Below are 24,553 nucleotides of genomic sequence, written 5' to 3' on the forward strand. Positions count from 1 at the left end.
GGGCTGCATTCTGCTGATCTAGGATCAGATTCCTCCCTTATTTACTATGACTTTACTGACAGGAACAGATCCTAGATCAGCACTCCTACTGTGAAAAGATTCATGAATATTGGCCCAGGACTGCTTTTTCACTCAGGCACAATACAGGGTAGCCAATCAGAACAGAGCTCATTTACATATATGTTTTAAAAGCACAGCAACAAAACCAACCTGTTTTATTCTAAGGCATGAGCAGTGGTAGGAATGTGGTCATGTAAGTTTTATACAAAACTATTTTAAATTACACAGCTGACCTAAAAAAAGGGAAAAAAGATGTGGGCCCTTTAACGTTGAGACAATGACTTGATCATGAGATATCAGTCAGTCAGACCACAAAACAATAGAATAAGAGTTTTTTCTGATACTGAGGCTTTGTGATGACAATGCCTTTTGTTTTTGTGGGCCATGTGTGCGCAGTATATTTATTACATCTGGTCATTTCAAGTGAAATAATTCAATATGGCTGCTATTTATAGAGCATAACAGCAAGTGCTGCTATTAGAGATGAGGCATTGATCATTTTGAGTTACAGAAATATGTTACATTCACTTTTGGCAAATTACAGCGATCATCATCACGAACGACAATTCAAGAGTCTCTCAGAGGTTGAGTGCACTGAGATCGCAAAGTGCTTTTTCTGCCAATGCAAAGTTGGCACTCAGACTAAAAATACAGCTGAACAAAAATTGATGATCTATGGTCTTGATTGGTAACAGTGACATGGACTGCAGTCCCATTATGGTCCACACTAGGCTGAAGATTCTAACTTTTCTTGTCTTTAGTCTCCTTCTGTTGCTGTGTGATCTCCCATGTGGAGGTGGTTCCTCTGTCCTGAAAGCAGAACACAAATAATTCAAAATTCAAAAATAAAATGAAAATTTCTAACATAATGATCAAACATGATGATTAAATAAAAGATGTATGCATTTCCACACATTGGAAAGTATACATAAGACAGCACCTAAGACGTTGGAAAAGCAGAGGCCTTTAACTGAACCCTCTGAACCTTAAGACACAAATAATAAACAGGTGTCTGATAAGCACCAAGGGAGGTGCTGGGTACCAGAGACGCAGCTTGCCCTTTTTAATGATTTAGATAAGAGACAACTAGACCTTTTTAAATGGGTTGAATTTAATTAGGTCCAAAACAGTGATAAATCTTTGGTTTAATGATAGGCAAAACAGGCTATGACACAGCAAAAGAGAAACAGAGGGGATCACCTAATCTCTGAAAAGTGTATAAAACATGGAACTCTGTACATTTTATCTGCATTTGGGTCCAGAGCCTAATGCCCAGGCTGAATGCACTTTGCCGGTAATAAAAACTGATGCCTTTTTTCTCCAACTGAACCCAGCGTCTGACGTCTTCTTTGAAAACCTGAGATAGAATACTTGCTAGACGTAGGTGATATGTAAGACTTATAGATAAAGTTATCTGTTCAACAAATAGTCTCGCTTGGGTGATTGGTGTCACATTACGACACTAAATAGGCTTGTGTCTATCATCTTTAAAGGAATATATTGGTGCTTTTCAGCCTAATCTCTACCTGCAGCATCTGTATCGTAAAATATTTTATAAAAAATCCTCCCTCTGGACAGCTAATCCCATCTCAAACTTTTACAAATTAAAAAAAATCTTCTGACTGAAGAACTTGTGAAAATGTTCTACAAAAATAGATGTTTCACTTCTTCTGGCTATATTCTGCATCTAGCCAAATGACCGTTGGTTCTGTGTGCATGGATTTTCTGTACTTTCTGTACAGGGAAACATGTCGAAATGATAATTATTGCTAATCGATGGTATGATACAGATGCTGGAGACAAAAAAATGAAGTTGAAAAACACTGGAGTGTTCCTTTATCATTATAGAGTACATCCGAGTATTCTAGATAAACCATTACTACAAAGAAAAGTAAATCAAATCCTAGTTTGCAGACCATAAAACACATTGAAAGTGGCTCTTTTAGGAGAAAATGCGTGGCAGAGGACATGCCTTAGGGGAACAAAACATGTATATGCCTCTTGACTTGACTAAATCACATATACATGTTTTACACATATGTGATTTAAAAGTTAGAATAGCCCTGAAAAGCCCTGAATTCCAGAACATTTAGTGCAGGGGTGATAAACTCCAGTACTGGAGGGCCAGCATCCTGCACAGTGACCCATTTAAAATGGTTCAACACTTATTTTCACTACCTATATAACACCCTTTCTTACAATCATATTCTTTTATATGTAAATCTTTAAAAAGCCACATGACACTTCACTTGATTTTAAAAACTAGAACTAGGTGTGTAAACTGTGGCAAAGTTGGTTGGCAGTAGGCTTAAATCTGTTCTTACTTACTCCCAAAAAAGGAAATCTTACCTTAATCTGTACTCCTAAGGGCACAAGATCCTTCCGTAGGGCATCACAGGCCTTCAGTAAGGGTACTCTGTCTGGATGAGGCTTCTTTCTTGGGGCCTGGACGCTGTTCTGAAGGTTCTGAGTGGCTTGGTCCTCCACAGAAAGAGCAAAGTTTCGAACCTCGCTGCGGAAACGCACCAGCTGCTCCACCACATTATGAAGAACACCGGATAAGTCATCGTGGGACTCCTACGAGAGAGGATAATATGCCATGCAAAGTAAAGACTAAAGCAACATATAGTTTGGCTAGAAAAAATGTGCATAAATGGACAAACATACTCAAATTCCCCCAAATGTAGTCAATCAGCCATGACTTGTTTGGTGTCTGATATTTGCCTCTTTAGTTTCACGTTGGCACTAAAAGGCTAATGTAGCTAACAAGTAATGAAAGTACATCAGTTATCATCATGCAAATTGCATGCTTAAACCATCATAGAGCCTGTTTACAGTTTGCATCTGAATCGTATCTGGATAAACTTTGGTCAGATTCCAAATACACTAAAATATGTCCCCAGTGTAAACAGATCTGATTGTGGTTGTCCCATGTAAAAAGTATGTCAACACGTACGTTTCCATTTTGCTTTTGTTTACACTCGTGTTAAACGTGGTCAAGCTGCGTCTCCTGTTTTTCCTTACAACGGCCTGCACGTATCTCTCCACCATGAAATTGAATTTCGAAAAATGCATTTCAGGCAAAAAACATCTCAAAACTACTATGAATGTCTCAGACACCAGACAACATATTCACAACCATATAATAGCTTTCCGTGAGGTAGCTCTTAGAGGCTTTAAACTTCACACACATCTGGTTCTCAATTTTAACCCACTAAGTGTCTCTAAAACAGAGCATTTCACATCAAACCACTCTGACTCAATTTGTTTACATCGTAATGACTGAACTATGCAGACACTGCTAGACAAGTAATGGACAAAATCAATCAACATGAGCACATCCCACTGCTGCGTCTACATGCTGTCCTCTGCCGTAGACAGTAAATAAAAACACCAGTTTTTATTGACCTTTCTGTCCAAGAGATCAACTCCAAGAACGTCCATGATATCTCTGATGTAAGTCAGCATTGCTCCAAAAACTGCTGGACTCCTAGAGGCTCCGTCAGCCTTAACACATAAGAAAGAAGACACATTCGATTGAATACTGTTCACCACTATTGGAAAAAAAAAATACTGTTTGGGGAAAAAAAGATCATGTTTTGACCAAGTAAACGGATTCTTCTCAATTAAACTGTTAAAACAAGAGTTAAGTATATGCATAATCTCTAAGGGGGCACTTGGCTAGAATGAAAAATGTACATATTGCAGTTGTAAACACACTTACTTGCATGATACAATGGCGCTGCAGTTTTCTCTAGAGCTTTTTATAATGCATGTTAAAGCAAGGAGGAGCTTTTAAGAAACTACATACTACAGTATGACGTATTTGCGTAATGCATGCTGGGCACTGTAGTGAGAGAACATTGAAGGACGAAAACACAAAAAGGACACAAAGTCATAAATTCTGTAAAAGAGATGAGGCTGATATTATATTATAGGCTTAAATTATACAATATAACACGACAAATAACATGTTAAATGCTAGTTTTAGGCCAGAATGCCTAACTTTAATAATGTGATGTAATCTGAGACTGATACCAAATTGCTGCACAGTTTAAAATGAAAATCAATGCTTTTTAATACCTTTTTAAGACCTCAGCATAACAAAAATAATATCATTGAGGCTGCACAATCCTTGCATAGACGTTTCAGTGTCTGATTTGTCCTGCAGTCCTTCATCAGCGATCAGTTTAGACCAGAAAACCACTGTCGGCAGGGTATTTTTGGTTGGCGAACTATTCGCTTTTTTCTTTTTTTGCACCCTGATCTGATCCAAGTCATTTAATATCGAGTATCTGCCTAGACCGATCCACTATCCGCTATCTGTGTTTTCACAGATAATGTGGCTAAACAATTTAGGTAAGATTTAGGTAAGATTGTGCTCTGCCAAATAATCCTACAACAGAAACTTTTTATTTTCGTGTGAGCACAATGTGATATTCTAAAGTGATATGTTTGTTTTTTAGCCTACTTTTCAAAATGAACATTTTGTAATGTGTTTAGTATTGGCTTATGATCAAATCAGAGTGACAGATATGATGATTGGGCAGCCAGTTCCTTTAATATTCTGCAGTGAATTCACTTCAGTTTTGATATGTGCACAGTATTACAGATTCAAAACTAATAGTTTTAGTTTGGACTCTTTATGTGAAATAAGCATCTTATACGGTGATAACGATTTCATATGGTTCTAATGCGCACACAGTAGCTGCTCCCATTTTATGACCTTAAATGTTCAGTATCTATTTTAAGACTTTATAAGACTTTAAATTTTAAAATTTTAAAAGGTGTAAATCAGGCTGAAGTAAGTTTGTATGAACCATTTGTAAAGCATGCACTGCAGGATGTCAGCAGGACAGGTATATATATGCTGTATATGAGCTTACCTTGGTAACAGGCTGAAGCTGACAGTTGCCATGGTAAATGAGGCTCATGATCGCATCCATCGCTTTTGGTGTGTCAAAATCATCTGCTAGTGCACTTCGGACGCTGGCCTGCGTGACTGATAACCTTAACAGAACACATCAGAATGATGTGACCAAAACCAACAACAGAACTAATTCACCCTATGTCTGTACTGTGTGCAGCAGTCTATAGTGTTTATATGCAGTTACATTTTTAGGGCAGTTTCCTACCTCTCCCATAAAAAGCTCTCCTGTATGGTTTGGCACAGTAATTGACCCTGCATGTAGGCCTGGGCGTTGTGGATAAAGGCAGAGATGGCGGACAGTGTGGAACGAGCCTCGTTCATACTGGCATCGCTGTAGTCGATCGCTGGGGAGACAGAAGCAATGAGACGCTGAATGTTATTAGAAGAAAACTGACCTTGACTGTTTCATTTTAGTTCTAATTAAGAAATTATTTTCAGGACTCAGAAGAGGTGTACACTGCCTCAGCTCAACTGGTTTGTTGCTATATTTGGATTAGACTCTTAACTGAACTTGAACTTTACTCTAAAATCTTTTTGCATTGAATGGCTCTATACTTTATATTTACTTTATTAAAATAAATGATCGAACATTCAATTTTGTCACTATCAAAACAATCATAACACTCCCGAAACCTGATCAAACATTTAAGTAGTGACAATTTTCAATAATTTTAAGCATTACTCAAAAACTCTAGCCAATACATGACAAGCAAACACAGCTTTGAACAGTTGTACACACATAAAACCATCATATTTTTCATTAAAAGACGAAGTTTACTTCCGTCAGCCTTACACCAAATGACTTTTCAAGCGATTTCACTGTCGCAGACAAATTTCCAATGTTGGAATAAAATCATGAGAGTCTTGCTAGAGTTGCATTGCGTTCGCGTCATCTCGATCGTTTACTGTGAGGTGGTCAGGATGGCTGTTTTAGGTCAGTCATTTTCTCGTCTGGACGCTGCGACAAAATCAACCTGAGTTTAATGTCATCGTAAGTTTCAAGTCTTGACTCACGCAAATAGTGACGTGCCAGGGCCGCACGTAAGAGCGAGCGAGTGCACGCATATGCACTTTTTTTTTTTGCTTTGTTACAGTGTTTTTTTTTATTTTGTTTGTTTGTATTTTATGGTTTAATTCATAACACCCAAATCAACAATGAATCGCTGCATGTTTTGTTGATGTGTAAATCTTCATGTCAAATAAAAAATAAAAGTAACTGCACATTTTACAAATTCTGCCAGAGTATGCAATTCTACAGTGAACTAGGCTGAGCCCCAGATCTTTACACACCCAGCCAATGTATTTTTCCATCTATACCGAAGACTTTTGTAACTGTACACTCACTCCAAACCCGTTACCTGCAGCATGTTTCTACAAGTTAAGACTGTAATATGCACAGCAGAAGCCATACGTCAACAAAATATAAAAACGCCACCAAATTGTCTGGGCTTAAGCTCAGAGAGGAAGGAAAAGTGTTTTTCTGCTTGTAAATTTCCACCAGGTGCATGATGGGGAACAATCTTAAAAATCTAGTTGCAGTCTTGCAAAGAGTTACCCTGCAAGATTTCTAGTCTTTGCAAAATCAAAGTCTGTGACCAAAAACTGTGACATTGTCTTTAGGTGTGAGAGGGTGTCAAACTTTAGTCTTTCAAAAGTCTTTTCAAAGTCTTTTCAAAAGTCTTTTCAAAGTCTTCTAGTGTCTGTTAGCATTACTTGCAGAAAATATGTTTTTGGGAGAGACAATTCTGAATGTTGCACACTGATTTTCAGACCTAAGGACACATCTACTTCAAAACAATGGAACTCAACTGCTCAGCACGTGGCCATGCGGGACAGGGATACAGTCTCACTGTACATATTTTTTAATTTCATTTTTTAATATCTTTTAATTTTATTTTTATGGTGTGTTTTGTATTTTAAAATGAAAATAAAACTCATGATAAATCTAAACCTAAAAATTAACATGACAAGTAATCGCTAATGTGTGGATGTTAAGATACATGATTTAAAGACTGCAAAGCTTACCTGATCTGTACTTGGTCAACAGACAAAACAGTCTAAACTCATTAGCACTGTGAGACTGTAAATAATCCTACACAATGGAAAGAAAAAAAAGAGTGGGTGTGTCAATGTATGAATTTAAATGTGAGAACTATCAATTTTATCATCATTCAGTGCAAGACTAAATTATATACTTTAACCATATTAAAATTCAGTAAAAGTCTTAAGCTGGATACCAAACACGTACCAAATTTATCAATTAATTTGATAAGAAATCTTTACCTTTATTGTAATATAATTCTTCAAAGACTTAGACATCTTTTCTGAACTGCCTTTCAAATGGAGGTGGCCTGAAAACACATTCACATGAAATAAATAATTTGCATTGAACTCATTCAACAGAAAAAAAAAATCCTTTTTACCATTTTTCTTTTCTTACAAACAAAGGTTCCAGAGATATGCAGTAACACTCAAATTCCATTTTTTATCTTTACAAAGACTGCTAAACTGGTAATAAACCAATTGTTCAGTTCTATAGCAGCAATACAGACTGAACATGTACACAAAGCACTATTATGGCAAAATCCTTATTTGAAGAACAGACATAAAAAGAGATAATTAACAAACCAATAAAACAACTAAAATGCTGTGCTACAATATTTATATTAAGTTATTTTATTATTTAAATTTGTTTGTTTAAGGAACCTGACAATTGCGAACTGATGATCATACCTTACAATTTACTGTAAAATCAATCAGTAAGACTCTTTAGCTAAAACTACCACTACTATCTGTTTAGTTTTTGACAATATAAAACATGGGATTAAATCTGGATTTAGCTACTTAAAATCTGTATCTGTTACAAAATTGTCATATTGTTCAGGACCTATTTAAAGTAAGTACAAACCTCAATTCCAAAAAAGTGGGACAATATGTGAAATACAAATAAAAACAAAAAACAATTATTTGTAAATCCACTTTGTGTGTGTGACTGTATGTGAACAAAAACAGTACAAAGACAAGATATTTAATCTTACCTTATCAATTTATTGTTTTGTTTTTTGTGTAACTGTACACTCATTCCAAAACCGTTTCTACAAGTTAAGACTGTACTATGCACAGCGGAAGCCATACGTCAACAAAATATAAAAACACCAGCAAACTGTCTGGGCTTAAGCTCATCTGAAATTAACCACAGTGGAAACGTTTATTGTGGTCTGACAAGTTGATCTTTCAGATTGTTTATGGAAATAATGAGCGTGGTGTTCACCATCCAGATTGTTGCCAATGTGAAGTTCAAAAACAGAGTCTGGCATGGGCAACATACACACATATGAATGCACCACTAAAGCTAAAAGATATATATACTTTATAAATATATTTTGGAGCCACACGTGTTACAACAGCAAGGCTCTGTAATCAGACAGTGTGGGTGTTAGACTAGTCTGCCTGCAGTCAAGACCTGTCTGTCACTGAAAATGTCTGCTGCATTATGAACTGAAAAATATGGCAACAAAGGACTCATCTGAAGGCCTCGGCTGAAGACATAATGGGAAAAATGGGAAACAAAATACTGCTTTCAAAACTGGATCAGTTTGTGTCTTCAGTCCCCAAAGGATTAATAAATGTTGTTAAAATGAATGGTGATGTAACACAGTGGTAAACATGTTTCTGTTCCAAATTTTTGTCACAATTTTTGCATCAAATTTGGAGTGAGTATATGAGTTGTCACGTTCCTAAGGTAAACCCATCAAACATTGTGTTTATGTACTGTTTTCAATTTACTTAAATACAGGTTAAACTGAATTTATTAACCATTTCCCATACTTTTCCAACTTTCTTGAAATAGAGGTTTGTACTTTTTTGACATAAATACTTTGACATTAAGAGCTGCAGATATTCTGTGCACTTCAGAACTTTCAATCTCATTTCAGAAAGAAGGTTCTTCCACAGCAGCATGAACACTAAAATGAACCTACTTGGCTCCGCTGCACTGTGCAACTACAGGCTTTACCTGAGTGCAGAAAATAGTTTCCCCACTGGTCACACTTGTGGTAGGCCTCACACTGAGCTATTTCATTCTCATGATGAGGAAAGGCCAGGTCTATGCCTCCTGAGTGGATATCCAACTGGCTCCCAAACACAGAGCTACAGAAAAGAGAAGGGTCATTCCACAGCAAATCAACTGATGTAGTTGGCTTAGCTATAGATATTTCTATAAAATGATTTAGTGCAAACAAATTACAGCAGAATCTGATTTTTTTTTTTTTGGCCAAGTACAAAAATGTTCTTGATGCTTTTGTCAATATGATTTTTTAAAAAATGTGATCAGTGAACAGCACAGTGAAGTTACGATGCACTGACCACAAGAGGTCCCATTAATTTACTATAGGAAGCATTGTGTCAAACAGATTTTGATGCATGATGGGACTAGTGCTTCAAATTTGAGGGCTGCGGTGTGCTGAAAAACATGGGCATCATAAAAGCTGCTCCCTATGCAAATGATCAGGCCAATGCGATGAGTCAACACAATCAGAAGTCAGGAGGAGTCTAAAGATCCTTGTTTGTAAATACAAATGGAGCACTCAGCGTTATGAGGTCGATACCAATTGCCAACTGTCCTCTACCATGATCAGATGAACAACATCAAGTAAACTAAGACAACCTCATAACACACCGGCCTGCAGGTGACTGCTGAGATGTGAACTTTTGAATGTCTCAGTTCATAAAAATGAAAGAAGTGCTTACCTGGCAATGGTGGAGCATTCAATGTGCCAGCCAGGTCTTCCCCTTCCCCACGGAGACATCCAGTAAGGTTCCTGTGGCTTAGAGGCTTTCCACAGGGCAAAGTCCCGGGGGTCCCTTTTGTCCTTGACGCCTGAGAAACAAATGACTGATCTGAGACAAAATCGTCTAATACTGGGTTAGCATGGGCACTGGACATCTGCCACACTGCAGAGTTTAGCTCCAGCCCTAAGCTAACACACCTGGTCCAGGTAATAAAAGCCTTTAGGGACATCTAGATATTGGAGCCAAGTGTATTGGTTCTCTCCAGGGTAGTAAATCCCCAGGGACTGGGCACCCCTGACCTGACTGTTTGTACCCATACAAAACATCTACAAAAGCACTTGGCTGGATGAATATGAATGAAATACTAGTATCACAATTCATTTGCCTCATATTACCTTGCAGTATACAATGAAAGTGCCAAAACATTATGACCACCTGCCTACTATACTGTTTGTCCTCTGTGTGCCGCCAAAACAGCTCCGACCAGTCGAGGTATGGACTCCACAAGATCTCTGAAGGTGCCCTGTGGTATCTGGCACAAAGACATTAGCAGCAGATCCTTTGAGTCCTTTAAGATGCAAGGTGGAGCTGCAATGAATCGGACTTGCTGTTCCAGCACATTTCACAGATGTTCAAATGGATTGAAATCTTGGGAATTTGGAGAACACCTTGAACTCTTCGTCATGTTGCTCAAACTATTCCTGAACACTGTGCTGTCTGGCAGGGTGCACTATCCTGCTGCCTTCTGGGAATTCCATGCCATCCACGTGATGTAAAGGGAAACAAGACTTGTCGGACCAGGTGACCACCATCCGTTGGTCCAGTTTTGATGCTTGCACGTCTACTGTAGGTGTTTTCAATGGCGAACAAGGGTTAGAATGGGCACTCTAACCCAGTCTCTGGCTACATAGCAGAGTGCAACGCACTGTGTGTTGTGAGACTTTTCTCCTATAACTATCATCAAAAATATCTATGACCTCCTTTTTGGTAGATACTCACGAATGCTGACCAGGAGCACCCCACAAGCCTTGCAGGTTCAGGGAAGCTCTGACCCAGTCATCTGGCCATAACATTTTGGACTTTGTTAAAGTTCACACCTGCCCATTTCTCTCACATCCAATATGTCAAGTATGAGAACTGATTGTCCGCTTACTGTCTCATTCATAAGTGGACATAATGTTTTGGGTATTAAAGATGCATTGAATCAGTAATGTGACATGGCTTGCATTATTTTGACCAAAAGAATTTACTTTTGTTGAATTACAGGAATGTGTTGATTCATCAAAACAACCACAGGGACACTTATCTTAAACTGTGATTGGCCAGGATGCTCACAGCACATAGAAAAAAGACTTACAGGACTCACCTGCATATTGCAGCGTTGTGAGATATCAGTAAGGCCAATATAAAACAATTAACAAACAATATATTGTGTGGCTTTAGTACTTAACTGTAACATATGAAAACATATAAAATAAATAGTGTGGAAATACACTAGCATTCATAAGTTTCAAATGACTTTTTTGCATATTAATTTGTACACATAACAGGTAATACAGATATAAATACTCAGTGCTAGACAACAAAAGATACTTTTAGATGTTATAGTCAATATTACAAGCATTTTGGCAACAACAAGAAGTTTTTCAAGTAAAATAATACACTGTAGTCATCTATATATAGTATATATAGTTTCACTATACTTTTTTTGTCACTTTTAAAACACAAGGCATTATGAATATTCATGTTATTATATCTTCAGCCAGTCATTTTAGAATCTTCGTACATCTTTCTGGACATATAAAATATTACTTCTTTTAATTTTATTTTCTTTATAGCTTCATACTGATTATTTATAATTACATAAACTTGTAAAGTTCCAAGGAACTAAGACATTAGAATCTTTTGATATATTTATCTGCCACCAGACTGATTTTATATTACAATAAACATTGACTCCAACTTTTAAATGGTAGTGTATTTTCGTTATAATATAAACAGGTAAGAAACTTTGTAGACCCAAGTTTAAAACATGTGAGATATGACTGTACCTGGTGCCTCAACAGCATCTCCGAAGTTCACCAGTTTGCCATAACGACTACTAATGGATCTAGTATCAAAGTAGACATCTCCTATAAAAAAGAGCACAGATAAGATTGCACCTCTTCACTGGCCTATGGTGACAATCCATTAAACACTGAATTCATGAGATAAAACATGAAAGTGAAACTGACCTTGACCTGTGGCATAAGCATGGCCATTGCCTATGATGCGTTCAATGAAAGCTACAATCTGAGGTATGTTCTCTGTGACTCTCATGTACACAGCCGGAGGAAGTACCTAAACAATCAAAAAGCTCAGAAAACTATGGGATGCTTTAAAGCCTTCATTCATCAACATTACTGTTATATACACTAAAATTCAAACTTCTGGCATCAATGTTGCCAATAATATTTAAACTATTTAGTTGCAGATAAATGCATAAAATGTTTCGAACATTATGATTGTGAAACTGAAGTTGCAAATTATTTTTGGGAGCTGTGAAAGAAATTAGATGTGTCGAGAATGATGAACAGAGCTGTAGATTCTAAAATGACTGAAAAAGCTATATAACATAAAATAAAATAAAACCTGAAAACTGATTATCAAATCTTGGGGCAAATAATTGCTGTAATAGCAGCATATTTTAATTTCTTAATAATTTTTTAAAACTCCAGTTCTGAAAACACTGTTTTTTTCCACTTATTTTCCTTTGACTTTCTCCTTCTTTATGCAAGTGGATTATCTCATATCTGATAAATAAATGAAAGACTTCACAAACTGGCACAGTACTGTATCGAAATTAGAAGATCTTTGCTCCAAGCGATCGACAATCAGCCAATTCAACTGTTCAAATGATGTAAATAACATGAGTCACTGGGGTTGACTCAAATTTACCCTGCACTGAAAAAAATGGCTCATTTTATTGTCATGTGATTGCACACAAAGAAAATCAACACAGTTGCTTTTTTAAAAGAAGAAGTTTAATTATTACTGCTATCATGTCATACATTGTATTTATGTGCAACCACTTGACACATTTTAATAGTGTAAATTTACAGAGCCTCTTTTATTCAGTGCACAAAGTGTGAGCTTTAGGTTAAAAAAAACTGCAATAAAAATCTGCCAAAAATCGTTAACCGCCCAATCTGGCTGTAGAAATTTCAGAATTGCCCATAAAAATTCATAATTGGTGAATCCCTAATATAAACAGAAATGTGGAAAATACATGTGCATTTACAGTGTATTACACTGAAATAGGGATGTCAGACCTTGAGAGCCATCATATCTCTTTTAAACTCCTCTTCATACATTCTGGCGAGCACAAAAGGTGAGATGTTCTCCTGTGGGGCAAAACAAGAACCATTTTGCTTTAGTATGACAAAACAGACATTTCACTGTTTAAAGAAACAAAAGCTGAAGTGCACTTGCCTCAAGGCTTCTTTGTATGATCTTATCATCAATGTCAGTGATGACCATGACGTGAGTCACGTTTATGCCGAACAGCCTGGTCAGAATCCTTTGCAGAATGTCAAATCTGACATATGAGCTTGACAAGAGCAAGAAAAGAAAAGAGATCAGGCAAGAACACTGGCTGACTGACAACAGCTGTCAAAGTCCCATGAACATGTGGACATGGGCCACGCTGAAGGAGTGGTTAAACGGACACTCAGGCCAAAAAGACAAATCCATGTTTGAGATGTACACAAAGTCATTCAGAGTGGTTTGGAGTGAAATGCTCTGTTCTAGAGAAACATGCTGAGCCAGAATCGTTCACAGTGGTGGTGATAGGAACCAGAGTTTAATGCCTCTGAAAGCTCTTTTACAGAAAGTTATTACATGGTTAGATGTATGCTGCTTGATATCTAACACGTTGTTTTATGATAAAGTTTTGACTTAAAATGTATGTAAACCCATGTATTTTAATCCGTTCACTGTGGAAGGGTATGCGTAAGGCAAAACAGTCCCCAAAGAGGACTTGTTTTTGCAGAAACTTTTATTTTGTTGTTGTTTTAAAATTTTTTGTGCTTCACTGCATTTGTTTTTATTTTACCATCATCAATACATACAATACATATAAAAACTGAGAAGACATATGTTACTTCGCTGGTGGAGTAAATAAATTCTCTAAAGTCTATATTTGTGCTGTAGACATGACACCTGGCTCCTTTCACCACCACTGCAAAGAAAACAGAGTCCGTAAGTTTCTCAACAACAAACCATTTCACACCAAACCACTCTGAATAACATCTCAAGGACGAAATTATTCCTAAATTTTTGAACAACGGGTGGAATTCCCTTTTAAATGCTAGTCCAGGAAGCCCCTTAAAGTCATGTTAAACAGTTCCAAGTCAGAAAACAACAATCTTCACGGTCACTGATCTTCTGAACTAGTAATGCATCCAAACTGACTTCCAGGACTTACCATGCATGGCCAAGGTGGGCATGGTCATAAACTGTGGGTCCACAACTGTACCTACACACACAACAACACTGATATAAAGGACTCTTCTAGCGTTTTCATGTACACCACTTCAACCTGAAGGTGTCTTACCAGGTCGCTACTCCTTCTTTAGCCAGAACCAACGGCTCCTTCTGTTTGGTGAGGCTGTTGTATGTCTTTAAGCCAGTGTCATAACCTGCTGGTCTGATCCATCTGCTCCCTGATTCAGAGCACACTGCTCGAGTTGAAACCAACGAGGCTGTATTTCTGACTAGTGTCAAAAAGGGCCTCATTGTTACCTAAAAGTGGCTGTGATAAAACAAATCATTTGCACTGTGTCTTATGTGTTGTCTAAGTCTCATCACTTCGAAATGCCTAGCTAGGTTAGCTTTAATGACTGTTTATAGGACGAGGAGCCGCATGTGGTGACGGAGAGCGAAAGTCCTCTTCATTTTCCCGTTTACTATCAAAGTTTAGCACCTGTCCTCTACAGTAAAAGCTTCGTGAACATATAACGCCAAAACCAGCACAGGTCCAGTCACTAAGAGCCCTGTTTCTAAGCGAAGCACTTCGCTTCTGTATCTGTTACTGACAGTTCAAAATGGCCGCTGTCTGTAAAGCTTGTAGGAGTAAAAGGCTGTGTCTCAAATGGCACCACATCTAGTGCACTAGAAGTCATGAAACGATGGATTCTACAGCCAAATCATGCTTTATGTTGACTAGAAAGCCATTGATATTCGGCTATAAACTTCATGCCACCTGTATTTAACATCTAGTGTACAATTTGGGTGCAGTAGCCATAGTTTCAGGCCACATGTAGTGTACTATATAGGAGGTAGGGAGCTAAGTGAGATTGAGCCAAGGACACAGCGGAACGTTAAAGCACTTCTCCCTTTAATTCTCAGTGATATTCAGATGAAGTACATAAAGTCGCGTTTGGCTTATACTCTTTCAGTCCAGTTAAAAATCATTCATTTCCAACAGACAAGTACAGCATTTTGCCGTCTTGCGGGTTTGTTTCGCCGGGTTGCCAGGTTGCTTGTACAGTTTCCAACCAAAAAAAGTCTACACCCGCCAAAATGTCGGAGGTCAGAATTTCAGCTACAGTACTAAATAATATAATATTTAAACCAGCATTACATCAATAATAAACTGCTGGGTACGTTAACCAATGATTTTGCCTTCGAAAATGTGTAGCTTGTCTGTTTACTAGGGAAGATATCGATGTGGGGTTATTTTGAAGGAAAATAACTCCTAGTTATTCATTTTACTTTGTTAGGTCATTTGTTTTAATTCACAAAGTAAAGTTTATAAAGACAGAGCAATCCTTCCACAGTTTTCCAAAACTTTGTTGTTTTTTTTTTGTTTGCCTCTCGCAGATTAATTAGATTAATACATAAACATTGCTGCAAAAACGTATTTGAGATTTTGAAATGATAAAACACGAATGATACAATTCTGGAGTGTTTCTCCTTCTTTTATTTGATTATATTTAATCATTTGTTTGTTTGCTTGTTTGTTTGTTGTCCTTATAAGTTTCATATCCTGCTGCCTGTTTGTAAAGTTGTGCTGCCCTACTGTGATTTCTGTGATTTAAAAAAGGAACATTTGCTGTATTATTCAGAAATGCAGTTTATTAAGTAACATTAACATTACTGTTTTCTTTTGTGCAAGCCAGCCAAAATGTTCTCCACCTGCCAAAGAACCTTTCCTCCCACTGAATCCTACTAAAAATCTGCGCAATTTGGCGGTAAATTGCACAAACTGGCAACACAAGACAGGAGCGCTAGCGGCTGACATAGCCCAATGCCCCGCCTACTCGAACGTGATTGGTTGGCTAGACATGACAAGAAACGCTTACGAAGCTGCTGCAGTTACATTCACAGACGGCGCTGATCGTAACCCAGTAAAGCAAACAAACGGGGGTGCGCAGATCAGCCTTGGAGAAACTGACCGTTCATCTCCAGCGCGATCTCAATCATGTCTCTGCAAACTAACCACATTACGATGCCATTTTCCCCCCACAGACTCGACCCCAGCACCGCTGCCTCTTCCCAAACCTACTCGCAGTCACAAGTGTCGTGACACGTGGGCGAAAGCGGCTCAGCCCCGGCGGCACCATCATGCTCCGAAAACCAGAAACAGGACGAATCCAAAGGCATTTAGATGAATAAAAACACACCAGAATGGGCTCTAGGCTGCCGATCACTCTGACTCGCCACAAACAGCCGGGGAGTGATCGTCCTACGCTGGCGCATGCGCAGTAGCGCAGCCAGACTGTTCCCCAAGTGTTTGAAACTACCCGGAGGATCTGATCTCCACGCTGGGAACGAGTAATGCGACATAGGGGACGTTCTCACCACAAAACGGACAGCGATCAGCAGCTTTCGCGCCGCTTTCCTCTTCGCCGGGCTCACTGCTTTGAGCCCCTTTAACAAAGCGCGTTTCTTTTTTTGCCTCGTAGTAGTTGTCTGTCGGGTGGTCCCTCAGCAGCAGCGGGTGCCGTACGATCATCTCTACTCGGACATAACAAATGCGTTTTGTTTTGTCGACGAGCGGACTCATCCCGAGCATCTGAAGCACTAGACGACTCGGAGCCGAAATGCTGAACACGGCCAGCTGGGACCCGCTACACGTCGCCAACTATGTGACTGAATATCTGGACTTGGTTGAATCGCTGCCGTTCGACCTACAAAGAAATGTGTCTCTCATGAGGGAAATCGACTCCAAATACCAAGGTAACGGTCGAAGTCTGCTCCTCTAGCCGTGAAAACGGGTTATTTTGTTGAGGAAAGCTCGCTGTGCCTTTTATTTTGAGGGGGTCGAGCTGCGGAGTGGACACAATAGAGCTTACACAGCTTTGCCGCTCCGGTGGAAACGTCCACAACAAATCTGCCCTGATTCACATGGCTGTTTTTTCACGATTCAGTGTTGTTGTTATTGCTGTCGTAGTGCTTTTACTCGTGAATGAGCGAGGCTGAAGTTGGCTCCTCATTCGAATTTTTCCGTTCCACCTTAAATGTAAAGCGCTATTTAAGGTGGAACGGAAAATTCGAACAATTTAGCCAACTTCAGCTTCGTCCTGCCGCCAGCTTTCATTCAGCAAAGGTGTCGTCAGTGATCGTAAGGACACACGGTTTTGAGGAATGGTGGTTTTCTAACGTTACTTGCTTTCTTTTCCACTTTGTTTTCGGTCGTTTTCGGCGTAGTAACGTTACAACGGTGGCTTTTTTTGTTCGCCAGTCTGAAAGAGGTGTGCAGTTGCCATATATGCTCCGGTCGTGTTCATACTTGGAGAACCACTTGACTACGGTCAGTAAACGTTTTAATAAGAAAATCCGTCTCTAAGGTTTGTCTCTGTGTTTATTCCATTGTCACTCTGTTTACACCGACTCGGCGCACTGACCCTTCCCTAAACGGAGTGTTATAAGTAATGTTATTGTGCGGAAACCGGGCCATAACGTCCCACCAAACCGCAGAGATAAAGATAAACCGCTTCTTAAACCCATCAACATGTATTTCCAACGTTTTAAACGAAAGTGCGTCAGCTCGCTCGACACTGTTGGGCAGAAATGGGCAAGAAGCGTACGCTACAGATTTTATTTGCATAGTCGACAGGCTCCTCCTCCGCCGCTCTCTGATTGGCTGGTAGTCCCGACTGCGGGCGGGCAGCCTTTGCGTCAAAAAGCAGCGGTTAGCTTGCGAGTTATCCGTCCCTCTTGACCACGCCCACTCCGGACGCATTAGGGCGCGTTCGTGGACTCTGATTGGTGGCGTCATGCTAAAGTAGGCGGGTCTCTGCTTTGGTTGCTCGGCTGTGATTGGCTTTGTTGATGTTTAGGAAGGCGGGTCTATTGTGTTTATGCTCAGAGTGTTTAAAGCCAAGTTCTTCACTTGAAGTTCAATGTCAAGAGCATAATGCCCAGACACGCAATCCTATACCAAAATAGTATTGAACTCTGATTACTCACCTAAAATTATTACAACCAAAAAAAAACGTTTTTTTCTCTTTTGCAGAGATCCTCAAAGAGTTGGACGAAGCTTACCAGAAGCACAGCCAGGAGGAGGACCCGAACCAGCGGAGGCGCCTGCTTCACTGCATCCAGCGAGCCTTGATCCGAAGCCAGGAGCTGGGCGATGAGAAGATCCAGCTGGCCAGCCAGATGGTGGAGCTGGTGGAGAACCGTAGCCGGCAAGTGGACAGTTTCGCCGAGCTTCTGGAAGCTCACAGTGAGCCCCATGACAATGCAGCAGCTGCTTCCATGACCACCATTGTGCCTGGAAAGAGGCGAGAAGAGGAAAAGCGGAGAGAGGAGGCCCTGGGCTTGGTCGACAGACTTGCAGGGGGTAACAAGCGCTCGAGGCGGCAGAAGGCCAACAGCAACGAGAACCGGGAGAATGCTTCCGCAAGTCACCATGACGAAGTGGTCGGCATCACAGGTAGGGAGAAGAGAGCCAAGACATCAAAGAAGAAGAAGAGGTCCAAAGCCAAGCAAGAGAGAGAGGCATCGCCAGCTGACCTGCCCATTGACCCCAATGAGCCCACCTACTGCCTCTGTGAGCAGGTGTCATATGGGGAGATGATAGGTTGCGACAATGACGAATGTCCGATCGAGTGGTTCCACTTCTCCTGTGTTGGGCTTAATCACAAGCCCAAGGGCAAGTGGTATTGCCCCAAATGCAGGGGGGACACAGAGAAAACCATGGACAAAGCCTTGGAGAAATCCAAAAAGGAGAGGGGCTATAACAGGTAGCTAAATACCTGTTGAACTGCACAGCCATGTTAATATTTCTATTTATTTGATATGTATATACACATTTGTTTAATGCTAGAAGTATTTACTTCATTGTTTTACATGTCAGTTTGTCACTTCAGTATGAAGTGTTATGTGAGTTTTATCACCTAGCAAAGTAGCACTAAAGGGCTTTAATTCAGCCTTTTGAGTTGAAGGGTACAGTATGTGCCAGTGACGCTCTCAATGAAGTATTTCATTTGAATGTGAATGTTGATTTTGTGAGTTTGTCTATCTGTTGTTACATGAGCAGTATGGTTGACAGGAGTATTGTTTTGTGAAGGCACTCGCAGCATGTGGTTATCGTGTTCAATGTTTGAGTGGAGATGTTCTCATTGGTAATAAAACGAGTATGGAATCCGTTCTTGTAATGCTTTGGTCAGGCTGCTCACTGTAAGCCTTCTACTTTTTAAAAGTATAAATACAGTCTGTGTGCTATACCGATATTTTAGGTCACTATTGAATGTCTGCTTGCTATTATTCAGAGGATAAAGAAAACTAGCGCTAAAAAGCAATTTCACTAGAAAGAAAAAAAATCAGGACCCCCAGAAAACACTAATCAAACTACACAAATACTGTACATGAACTTCAAAGTGTATTTTTTACAATATGATACATGAGAGGCAAGTTGACAAACACATCATGGAATATAAAACCACACTTCCAGGCATGTAACAGCACACAATACAGCATAATTTGTGGGAGTTGCTTGTAGGTCAGTTCCAAACCAGGCACAGACAAATGCAACGATGGCAGGCCAGTACCATGTCAGTCCAGAGGAGTTTAACTCCACTTCTTAAAAAAAAGGCCCTTGCATATGTTTCTACGGTAACAGGCCAACATCGTATTTGGTTACTTCTTGGACAGAAAGTGGCCAGGTGGTCAAGGCTGAATAGGACAGAGCAAGTACTCCAAAGTGGGGGGATGGGTGGGGTAAAGTGCATTTGAGCTGTATGTTGGAGGGAGGGAGTGAGAAAGAGAAAGAGAGAGAGATAGAGAGAAAGAAGAAGAAAGATGAGAAGGAAAGGGTGCAACGAGATGCTTCACAATTCACTCGGTTAAACTAGCATCGCACAAAGTTCTGCATTCTTCGGTGAGAGGTCAACTGTCCCTCCAGCTCTGCTCAACGATGGCTGAAACACGCTTCTCATACTCCCGTTTGTTCTCCTGGTAGAGCTGGGCCGCCTGGCTATTGGCTGGACTGTTTGGGTTTGGTTCATCAAGCAATGACTGAACAGAAGCAAAGAAATAATGATAATCATAATAATAAAAAGTTATAATAAAAATGATCTTTGCAGTAAAAAAAGGCATCCTTGCCAGAAAACTTTACCTGGATTGATGTGAGAATGGACGAAACATCATAAGTCGGACTCCAGCGATTTTGTAGAATATCGAGACATATACTTCCATCAGCATATACTGAAAAAAAAAACAAAAAGGCAGGCAAAGGAGCATAAAATTAGCATCTTTCAGACAAACTTGCTTTTTCTTTTTACCTCTCTCAACCGGATGCTTCTTTTATTCTAAAAATAAACCTAATAAAGCATTTAAAAATAAGGCACTGACAAGACAAAAGAGCCAATAAGGAAACAAAAAGCATGCCCAACAACCATTAAAGAGAGTGACTGTACCATTTGGATGAAACATCTTTGAAATGAACCTGACTGTGGGTGGTTTATTGGGGTATTCTTCTGTGAACTCTACAGTCAACTTGAAAGTACCTGCAAAATGAGGACAACATACAGAAGCAGAGTATAAATAGCAATGCAGTTTATCAATGCTGTCAATAGAGGCTGCACACTGCTCTAAAAAGATATTTCTTACCATCTTCAAATGGAGTCCCCTCTGGTCTGTAAAGAAAAATAAGAAGTCATCAACGTTAGAAGTGACAGCACAAAAAAAATACCCTTACAGCCAGTAACAGGAACCTAAACAAATGCATCTGACAGAACCATAAAGGCCTGGATGTAAGGGTTACAGTTATAAAGATAGCATGTAGCTATAGCCTTCAAGCTATGTCTGCACAAAAATCAAGTTGAAGGGGAAAAATTAAGTCACTGAAAAGGCAAAACACAGTTTCCCCATGGTCGATCAGAAAAGACAAGGTGTTTAAAGACTGCTTCTTTAGTTTTCTACTGGAGCTACGAGGCTACTAGCTATAATGGATGTCTATGTCACCCAAAAAGATTCTGGGGGACATACACCACCATTACTTCTTAGCTAGCTACACTAGCCTCGCAGCTCCATTGCAAAACTACAGAAGCAAACTTCAGACACTAAAACATGCCTTGGCTGATCGACTTTGTTTGAGGTGATTAAGTGGGAAAACGTGCACATTTGGGTATTCAGAGAACCATTTCTTTAAGCGAAAGAGGAATCATAACAGCCGGGCCAAGGGAACAAGCACAGCTTGCACTGGCGAGTAGACTGGCTTCGAGCCCGCTTACCCAAATATAACTGCGTTCCACACCATGATGTTGTTTTCTGAGGGGGCACCACTAACTCCGGCCGGGGGGTCCTCCTGAAGTCTGAGGCAGAAACAGGAGAGTGTCAGTGATGGAGATTATCGGCTCAAAAACACACCTCGACCACACAGCGAGCACAAACACTGAAACAACAAGGGCGCCGCTTTAAACCGTTCAAACCACATTTAAATTCGGACACCGACTCAAAGCCAAAATAAACGAAGCCGAAACCATTTCCGACATTTACAAACGACTGTCTCGGTCTCAAATTAATGTTCATTCTGAAACCTTCTTCTATTTTAACAGACTTGTCCGAACATGTAAACATTTCTCCGCAGGAAACGCTTCGACATTTATCATTTACTTCCAACGAGGCAGCGTTAACGTTAAGCTAGCTAGCCTGCAACCGACTGCAGTAAACAGCGGCTTCCTGGACGAATTCACCTTTTAAAATCCCTCATGAGCCGTCTTCGTGCTGGAGTAGACATCGTTACGGATTAGAAACGGCTCCAAGCAGACCTTTACGTAAAAACAAGGGGTTTATTTTCCGAAAAAAAAACCACCCTCTGTTCTCCTCTTCCTCGACCCCTCGGCCTCCGGACGCCAGCTAATGTTTAGAATCTGCTATGAAGATTTCAACAGGGAATTACAGACCGTACCACTTCTGTAGGGGGGGCATACCTTTATTAACCCTCATTTTAACAGGTACATAAAGTAAACAAAGATTTATAAAATATAATGAGATGGCTCTATAACCTGGTTAATGTCCAATGTGGCATATAGAATGTACGTATACCCAGAAAGTATACAATTATTTTGCAAAAACGTTGTAGTGCCACACCCCCATTATTTAACGCGCAGACTGAACGGTCTGTGCATGTGGGTGGAGCTGTAATGACGCAGTGAAGGTCGACGCAGACTCCAGATGACTAGAGTGTGTCCGGACACGTGAGATTGTGGTCTGGGGTGGGCGTTGGAACTTCTGAGAGGCAGATTCTAATCAAATATCAGCATTTATTTACCCGTTCACCCTTAAAAAGATGGTTCTTCAATGGTTCTTTAGTAAAGGGAATGGTTCTATGTAGAACCAGGAGTTTTATATAGAACCATTTGATGCTTAAGTGGTTCTTTGCATGGTGAAATGGTTCTTCAGATTGATGGAGAATGTGCTGTACATAGTTCTACATAGAACCTTTATGAAAATGGTTCTTTATAGCACCAAAATGGGTTCTGCTATTGTTAAGATGTCAAGCTTGTTACAATAGAAGAACCTCTTTTGGTGCTATATACATTTTTAAAAATGTTCTATATAGAACCACACGTTCTCCATCAATCTGAAGACATGCAAAAAAAATCATGCAAATGGTTCTATATAGAACCATTGCCTTTAATGAAGAACCCTTAAAAAATGAGTTTTCTGAGAGTGTAGTTTTGACTGATATATGTACAACACATTCTCCATCAATCTGAAGAACCATTTCACCATGCAAAGAACCATTTAAGCATAAAATGGTTCTATATAGAAATCATGGTTCTAACTAGAACCATTCCCTTCACTAAAGAACTTTTAAAAATCTTTTTTAATAGTGGAGACCGGCAAAAAACTCACTTGCTGCTAATTTTAGCATCCCCAGGTTATTCAAACATGAAAGAACATCAGAGGTAGTCTAACACGCCTGTGTTGGTCATGAACTGAACGTGAATGAAAGCTTCTTTCACCTATTGCGGTTTTCTCCAAATAATTCACTGACCTCTGTGAGGAAATGTCCACAGTGCAGTCCAAATGCTGAATCATACCTGGGGACTGAAAGTGTGGGCAGGACCACCACTCAGTACTTTGAGTACAGTGTGTCAGTGCTGGGTGATTTGTCATTTATACCAGCATATTGTGATATTGCTTTTCAGTTTTAGTGATTTTTTTACTGTTTAAAAGTCTGAAATATCTAGTTCAGTTATTTCGTTTCCTGCCCACAGGAAGCACAATGTGTGTATCATATATTTAACAGAAAATTACACAGAAGAGCAACACTAAGGCCCAGTCCCATTTCATCCCTCGCCCCTACCACTTAGCCCTTAGCCCTCTGTTTTGCGCGTTCACGTCTAGGGTTAGGGTGTCCCAATTCTTGTTGAGATAGAGGGGTAGGGCGAAGTGTTAGGGCTACATGTTTTTCAGAGACACTCCAAACGGAGTGTTATGAGAAAAAAAGAAAAACCGGCAAGATGTCTGCGCGAGCGACCGAAGAAACCCACAAATATGAGAATTTTCTCTGTTACAAAAATTACGATAACCACTGTATTATCTTAGTTTAATGGCCTTTCAATGTATTATGGTCGTTTTCTTCATAACAAGCATAAAAAATCGCTAATAGCATGCTAATGTCTCGGTAGCTAGCTAACTTTCCCGTTCCACCTTAAATAGTCCAGCAGTATTGATGCCTGTAGCGTCAGAATGTAACTGCTGCACCATTTAAGGTGGAACGGGAAAATTCGAACAAGAGGCTGGTGAATAGCTGACTTCAGCTTCGTATCACCAAAGAATGAGCGGTGGGAGATAACAAATAATTGTCTTAAACCCCCTCTTTGAAATCATATGATGCCCTAAATGTAACTAAAGGCCAGCGGCGAGGTCGCTGAACTTCTCCCTTCTCTGCTATCACTGAAGACGGGCCGGGTCGCCTACAGAGCACCGCTAGTAGCCTGGTAATGAAGCAACGTTTTTTGTTTGTTGTTGTTTTTTTTTATTTTGAGGGTTGTCCCATTTCGTAGGTCAAGATTTCAACCACTACCCCTTGTAACTCAGTTCCAAGGGGTGAGGGTGACACTCGAAAACAAGGGGTAAAAAGAAGAAATGGGATTGGACCTAAGTATATCAAATCTATCAGTGTTTAATTTGTCCACTCTTTACTTTTGTGTCACTTTAACTCTTCCGTCCTTCCAATCTTAAAACTGATGAGTTACAGCAATAAAAGCTGTTCCCAAATGTCACTGACATTGTTCCCCTTCACAGAGACACTAACATTCACACAAGCAG

General features: G+C 39.7%; 3 protein-coding genes across 3 annotated transcripts; 1 reads left to right on the forward strand and 2 right to left on the reverse strand.

The window, feature by feature from the left end:
- Positions 1-425: 425 nt before the first annotated feature.
- Positions 426-15,385, reverse strand: cars2 (cysteinyl-tRNA synthetase 2, mitochondrial). Its single transcript, XM_036557124.1, has 15 exons — positions 14,376-15,385; positions 14,247-14,297; positions 13,253-13,370; positions 13,093-13,164; positions 12,016-12,121; positions 11,833-11,913; positions 9,740-9,869; positions 9,006-9,139; positions 7,274-7,341; positions 7,016-7,082; positions 5,196-5,334; positions 4,947-5,070; positions 3,469-3,567; positions 2,410-2,637; positions 426-870 (listed from the first exon to the last, which is right to left on the reverse strand). The coding sequence occupies exons 1-15, from the start codon at positions 14,555-14,557 to the stop codon at positions 802-804; spliced, it is 1,668 nt and encodes a 555-aa protein (XP_036413017.1). The 5' UTR covers positions 14,558-15,385; the 3' UTR covers positions 426-801.
- Positions 15,386-16,160: 775 nt separating this feature from the next.
- LOC118797848 (inhibitor of growth protein 1-like) lies at positions 16,161-19,474 on the forward strand. The gene is made up of 2 exons (XM_036557125.1): positions 16,161-17,002; positions 18,282-19,474. Exons 1-2 carry the CDS (start codon positions 16,867-16,869, stop codon positions 19,016-19,018), a joined length of 873 nt encoding a protein of 290 aa, XP_036413018.1. The 5' UTR covers positions 16,161-16,866; the 3' UTR covers positions 19,019-19,474.
- A 156-nt stretch (positions 19,475-19,630) lies between these two features.
- On the reverse strand, positions 19,631-22,135 carry LOC118797850 (ubiquitin-conjugating enzyme E2 A-like). The gene is made up of 6 exons (XM_036557128.1): positions 21,967-22,135; positions 21,505-21,585; positions 20,882-20,907; positions 20,689-20,778; positions 20,388-20,476; positions 19,631-20,287 (listed from the first exon to the last, which is right to left on the reverse strand). Exons 1-6 carry the CDS (start codon positions 22,008-22,010, stop codon positions 20,159-20,161), a joined length of 459 nt encoding a protein of 152 aa, XP_036413021.1. The 5' UTR covers positions 22,011-22,135; the 3' UTR covers positions 19,631-20,158.
- Positions 22,136-24,553: the final 2,418 nt, after the last annotated feature.

The sequence above is a fragment of the Colossoma macropomum genome, unplaced genomic scaffold (genome assembly GCF_904425465.1).
Source record: "Colossoma macropomum unplaced genomic scaffold, Colossoma_macropomum, whole genome shotgun sequence".
Classification (NCBI taxonomy): domain Eukaryota; kingdom Metazoa; phylum Chordata; class Actinopteri; order Characiformes; family Serrasalmidae; genus Colossoma; species Colossoma macropomum.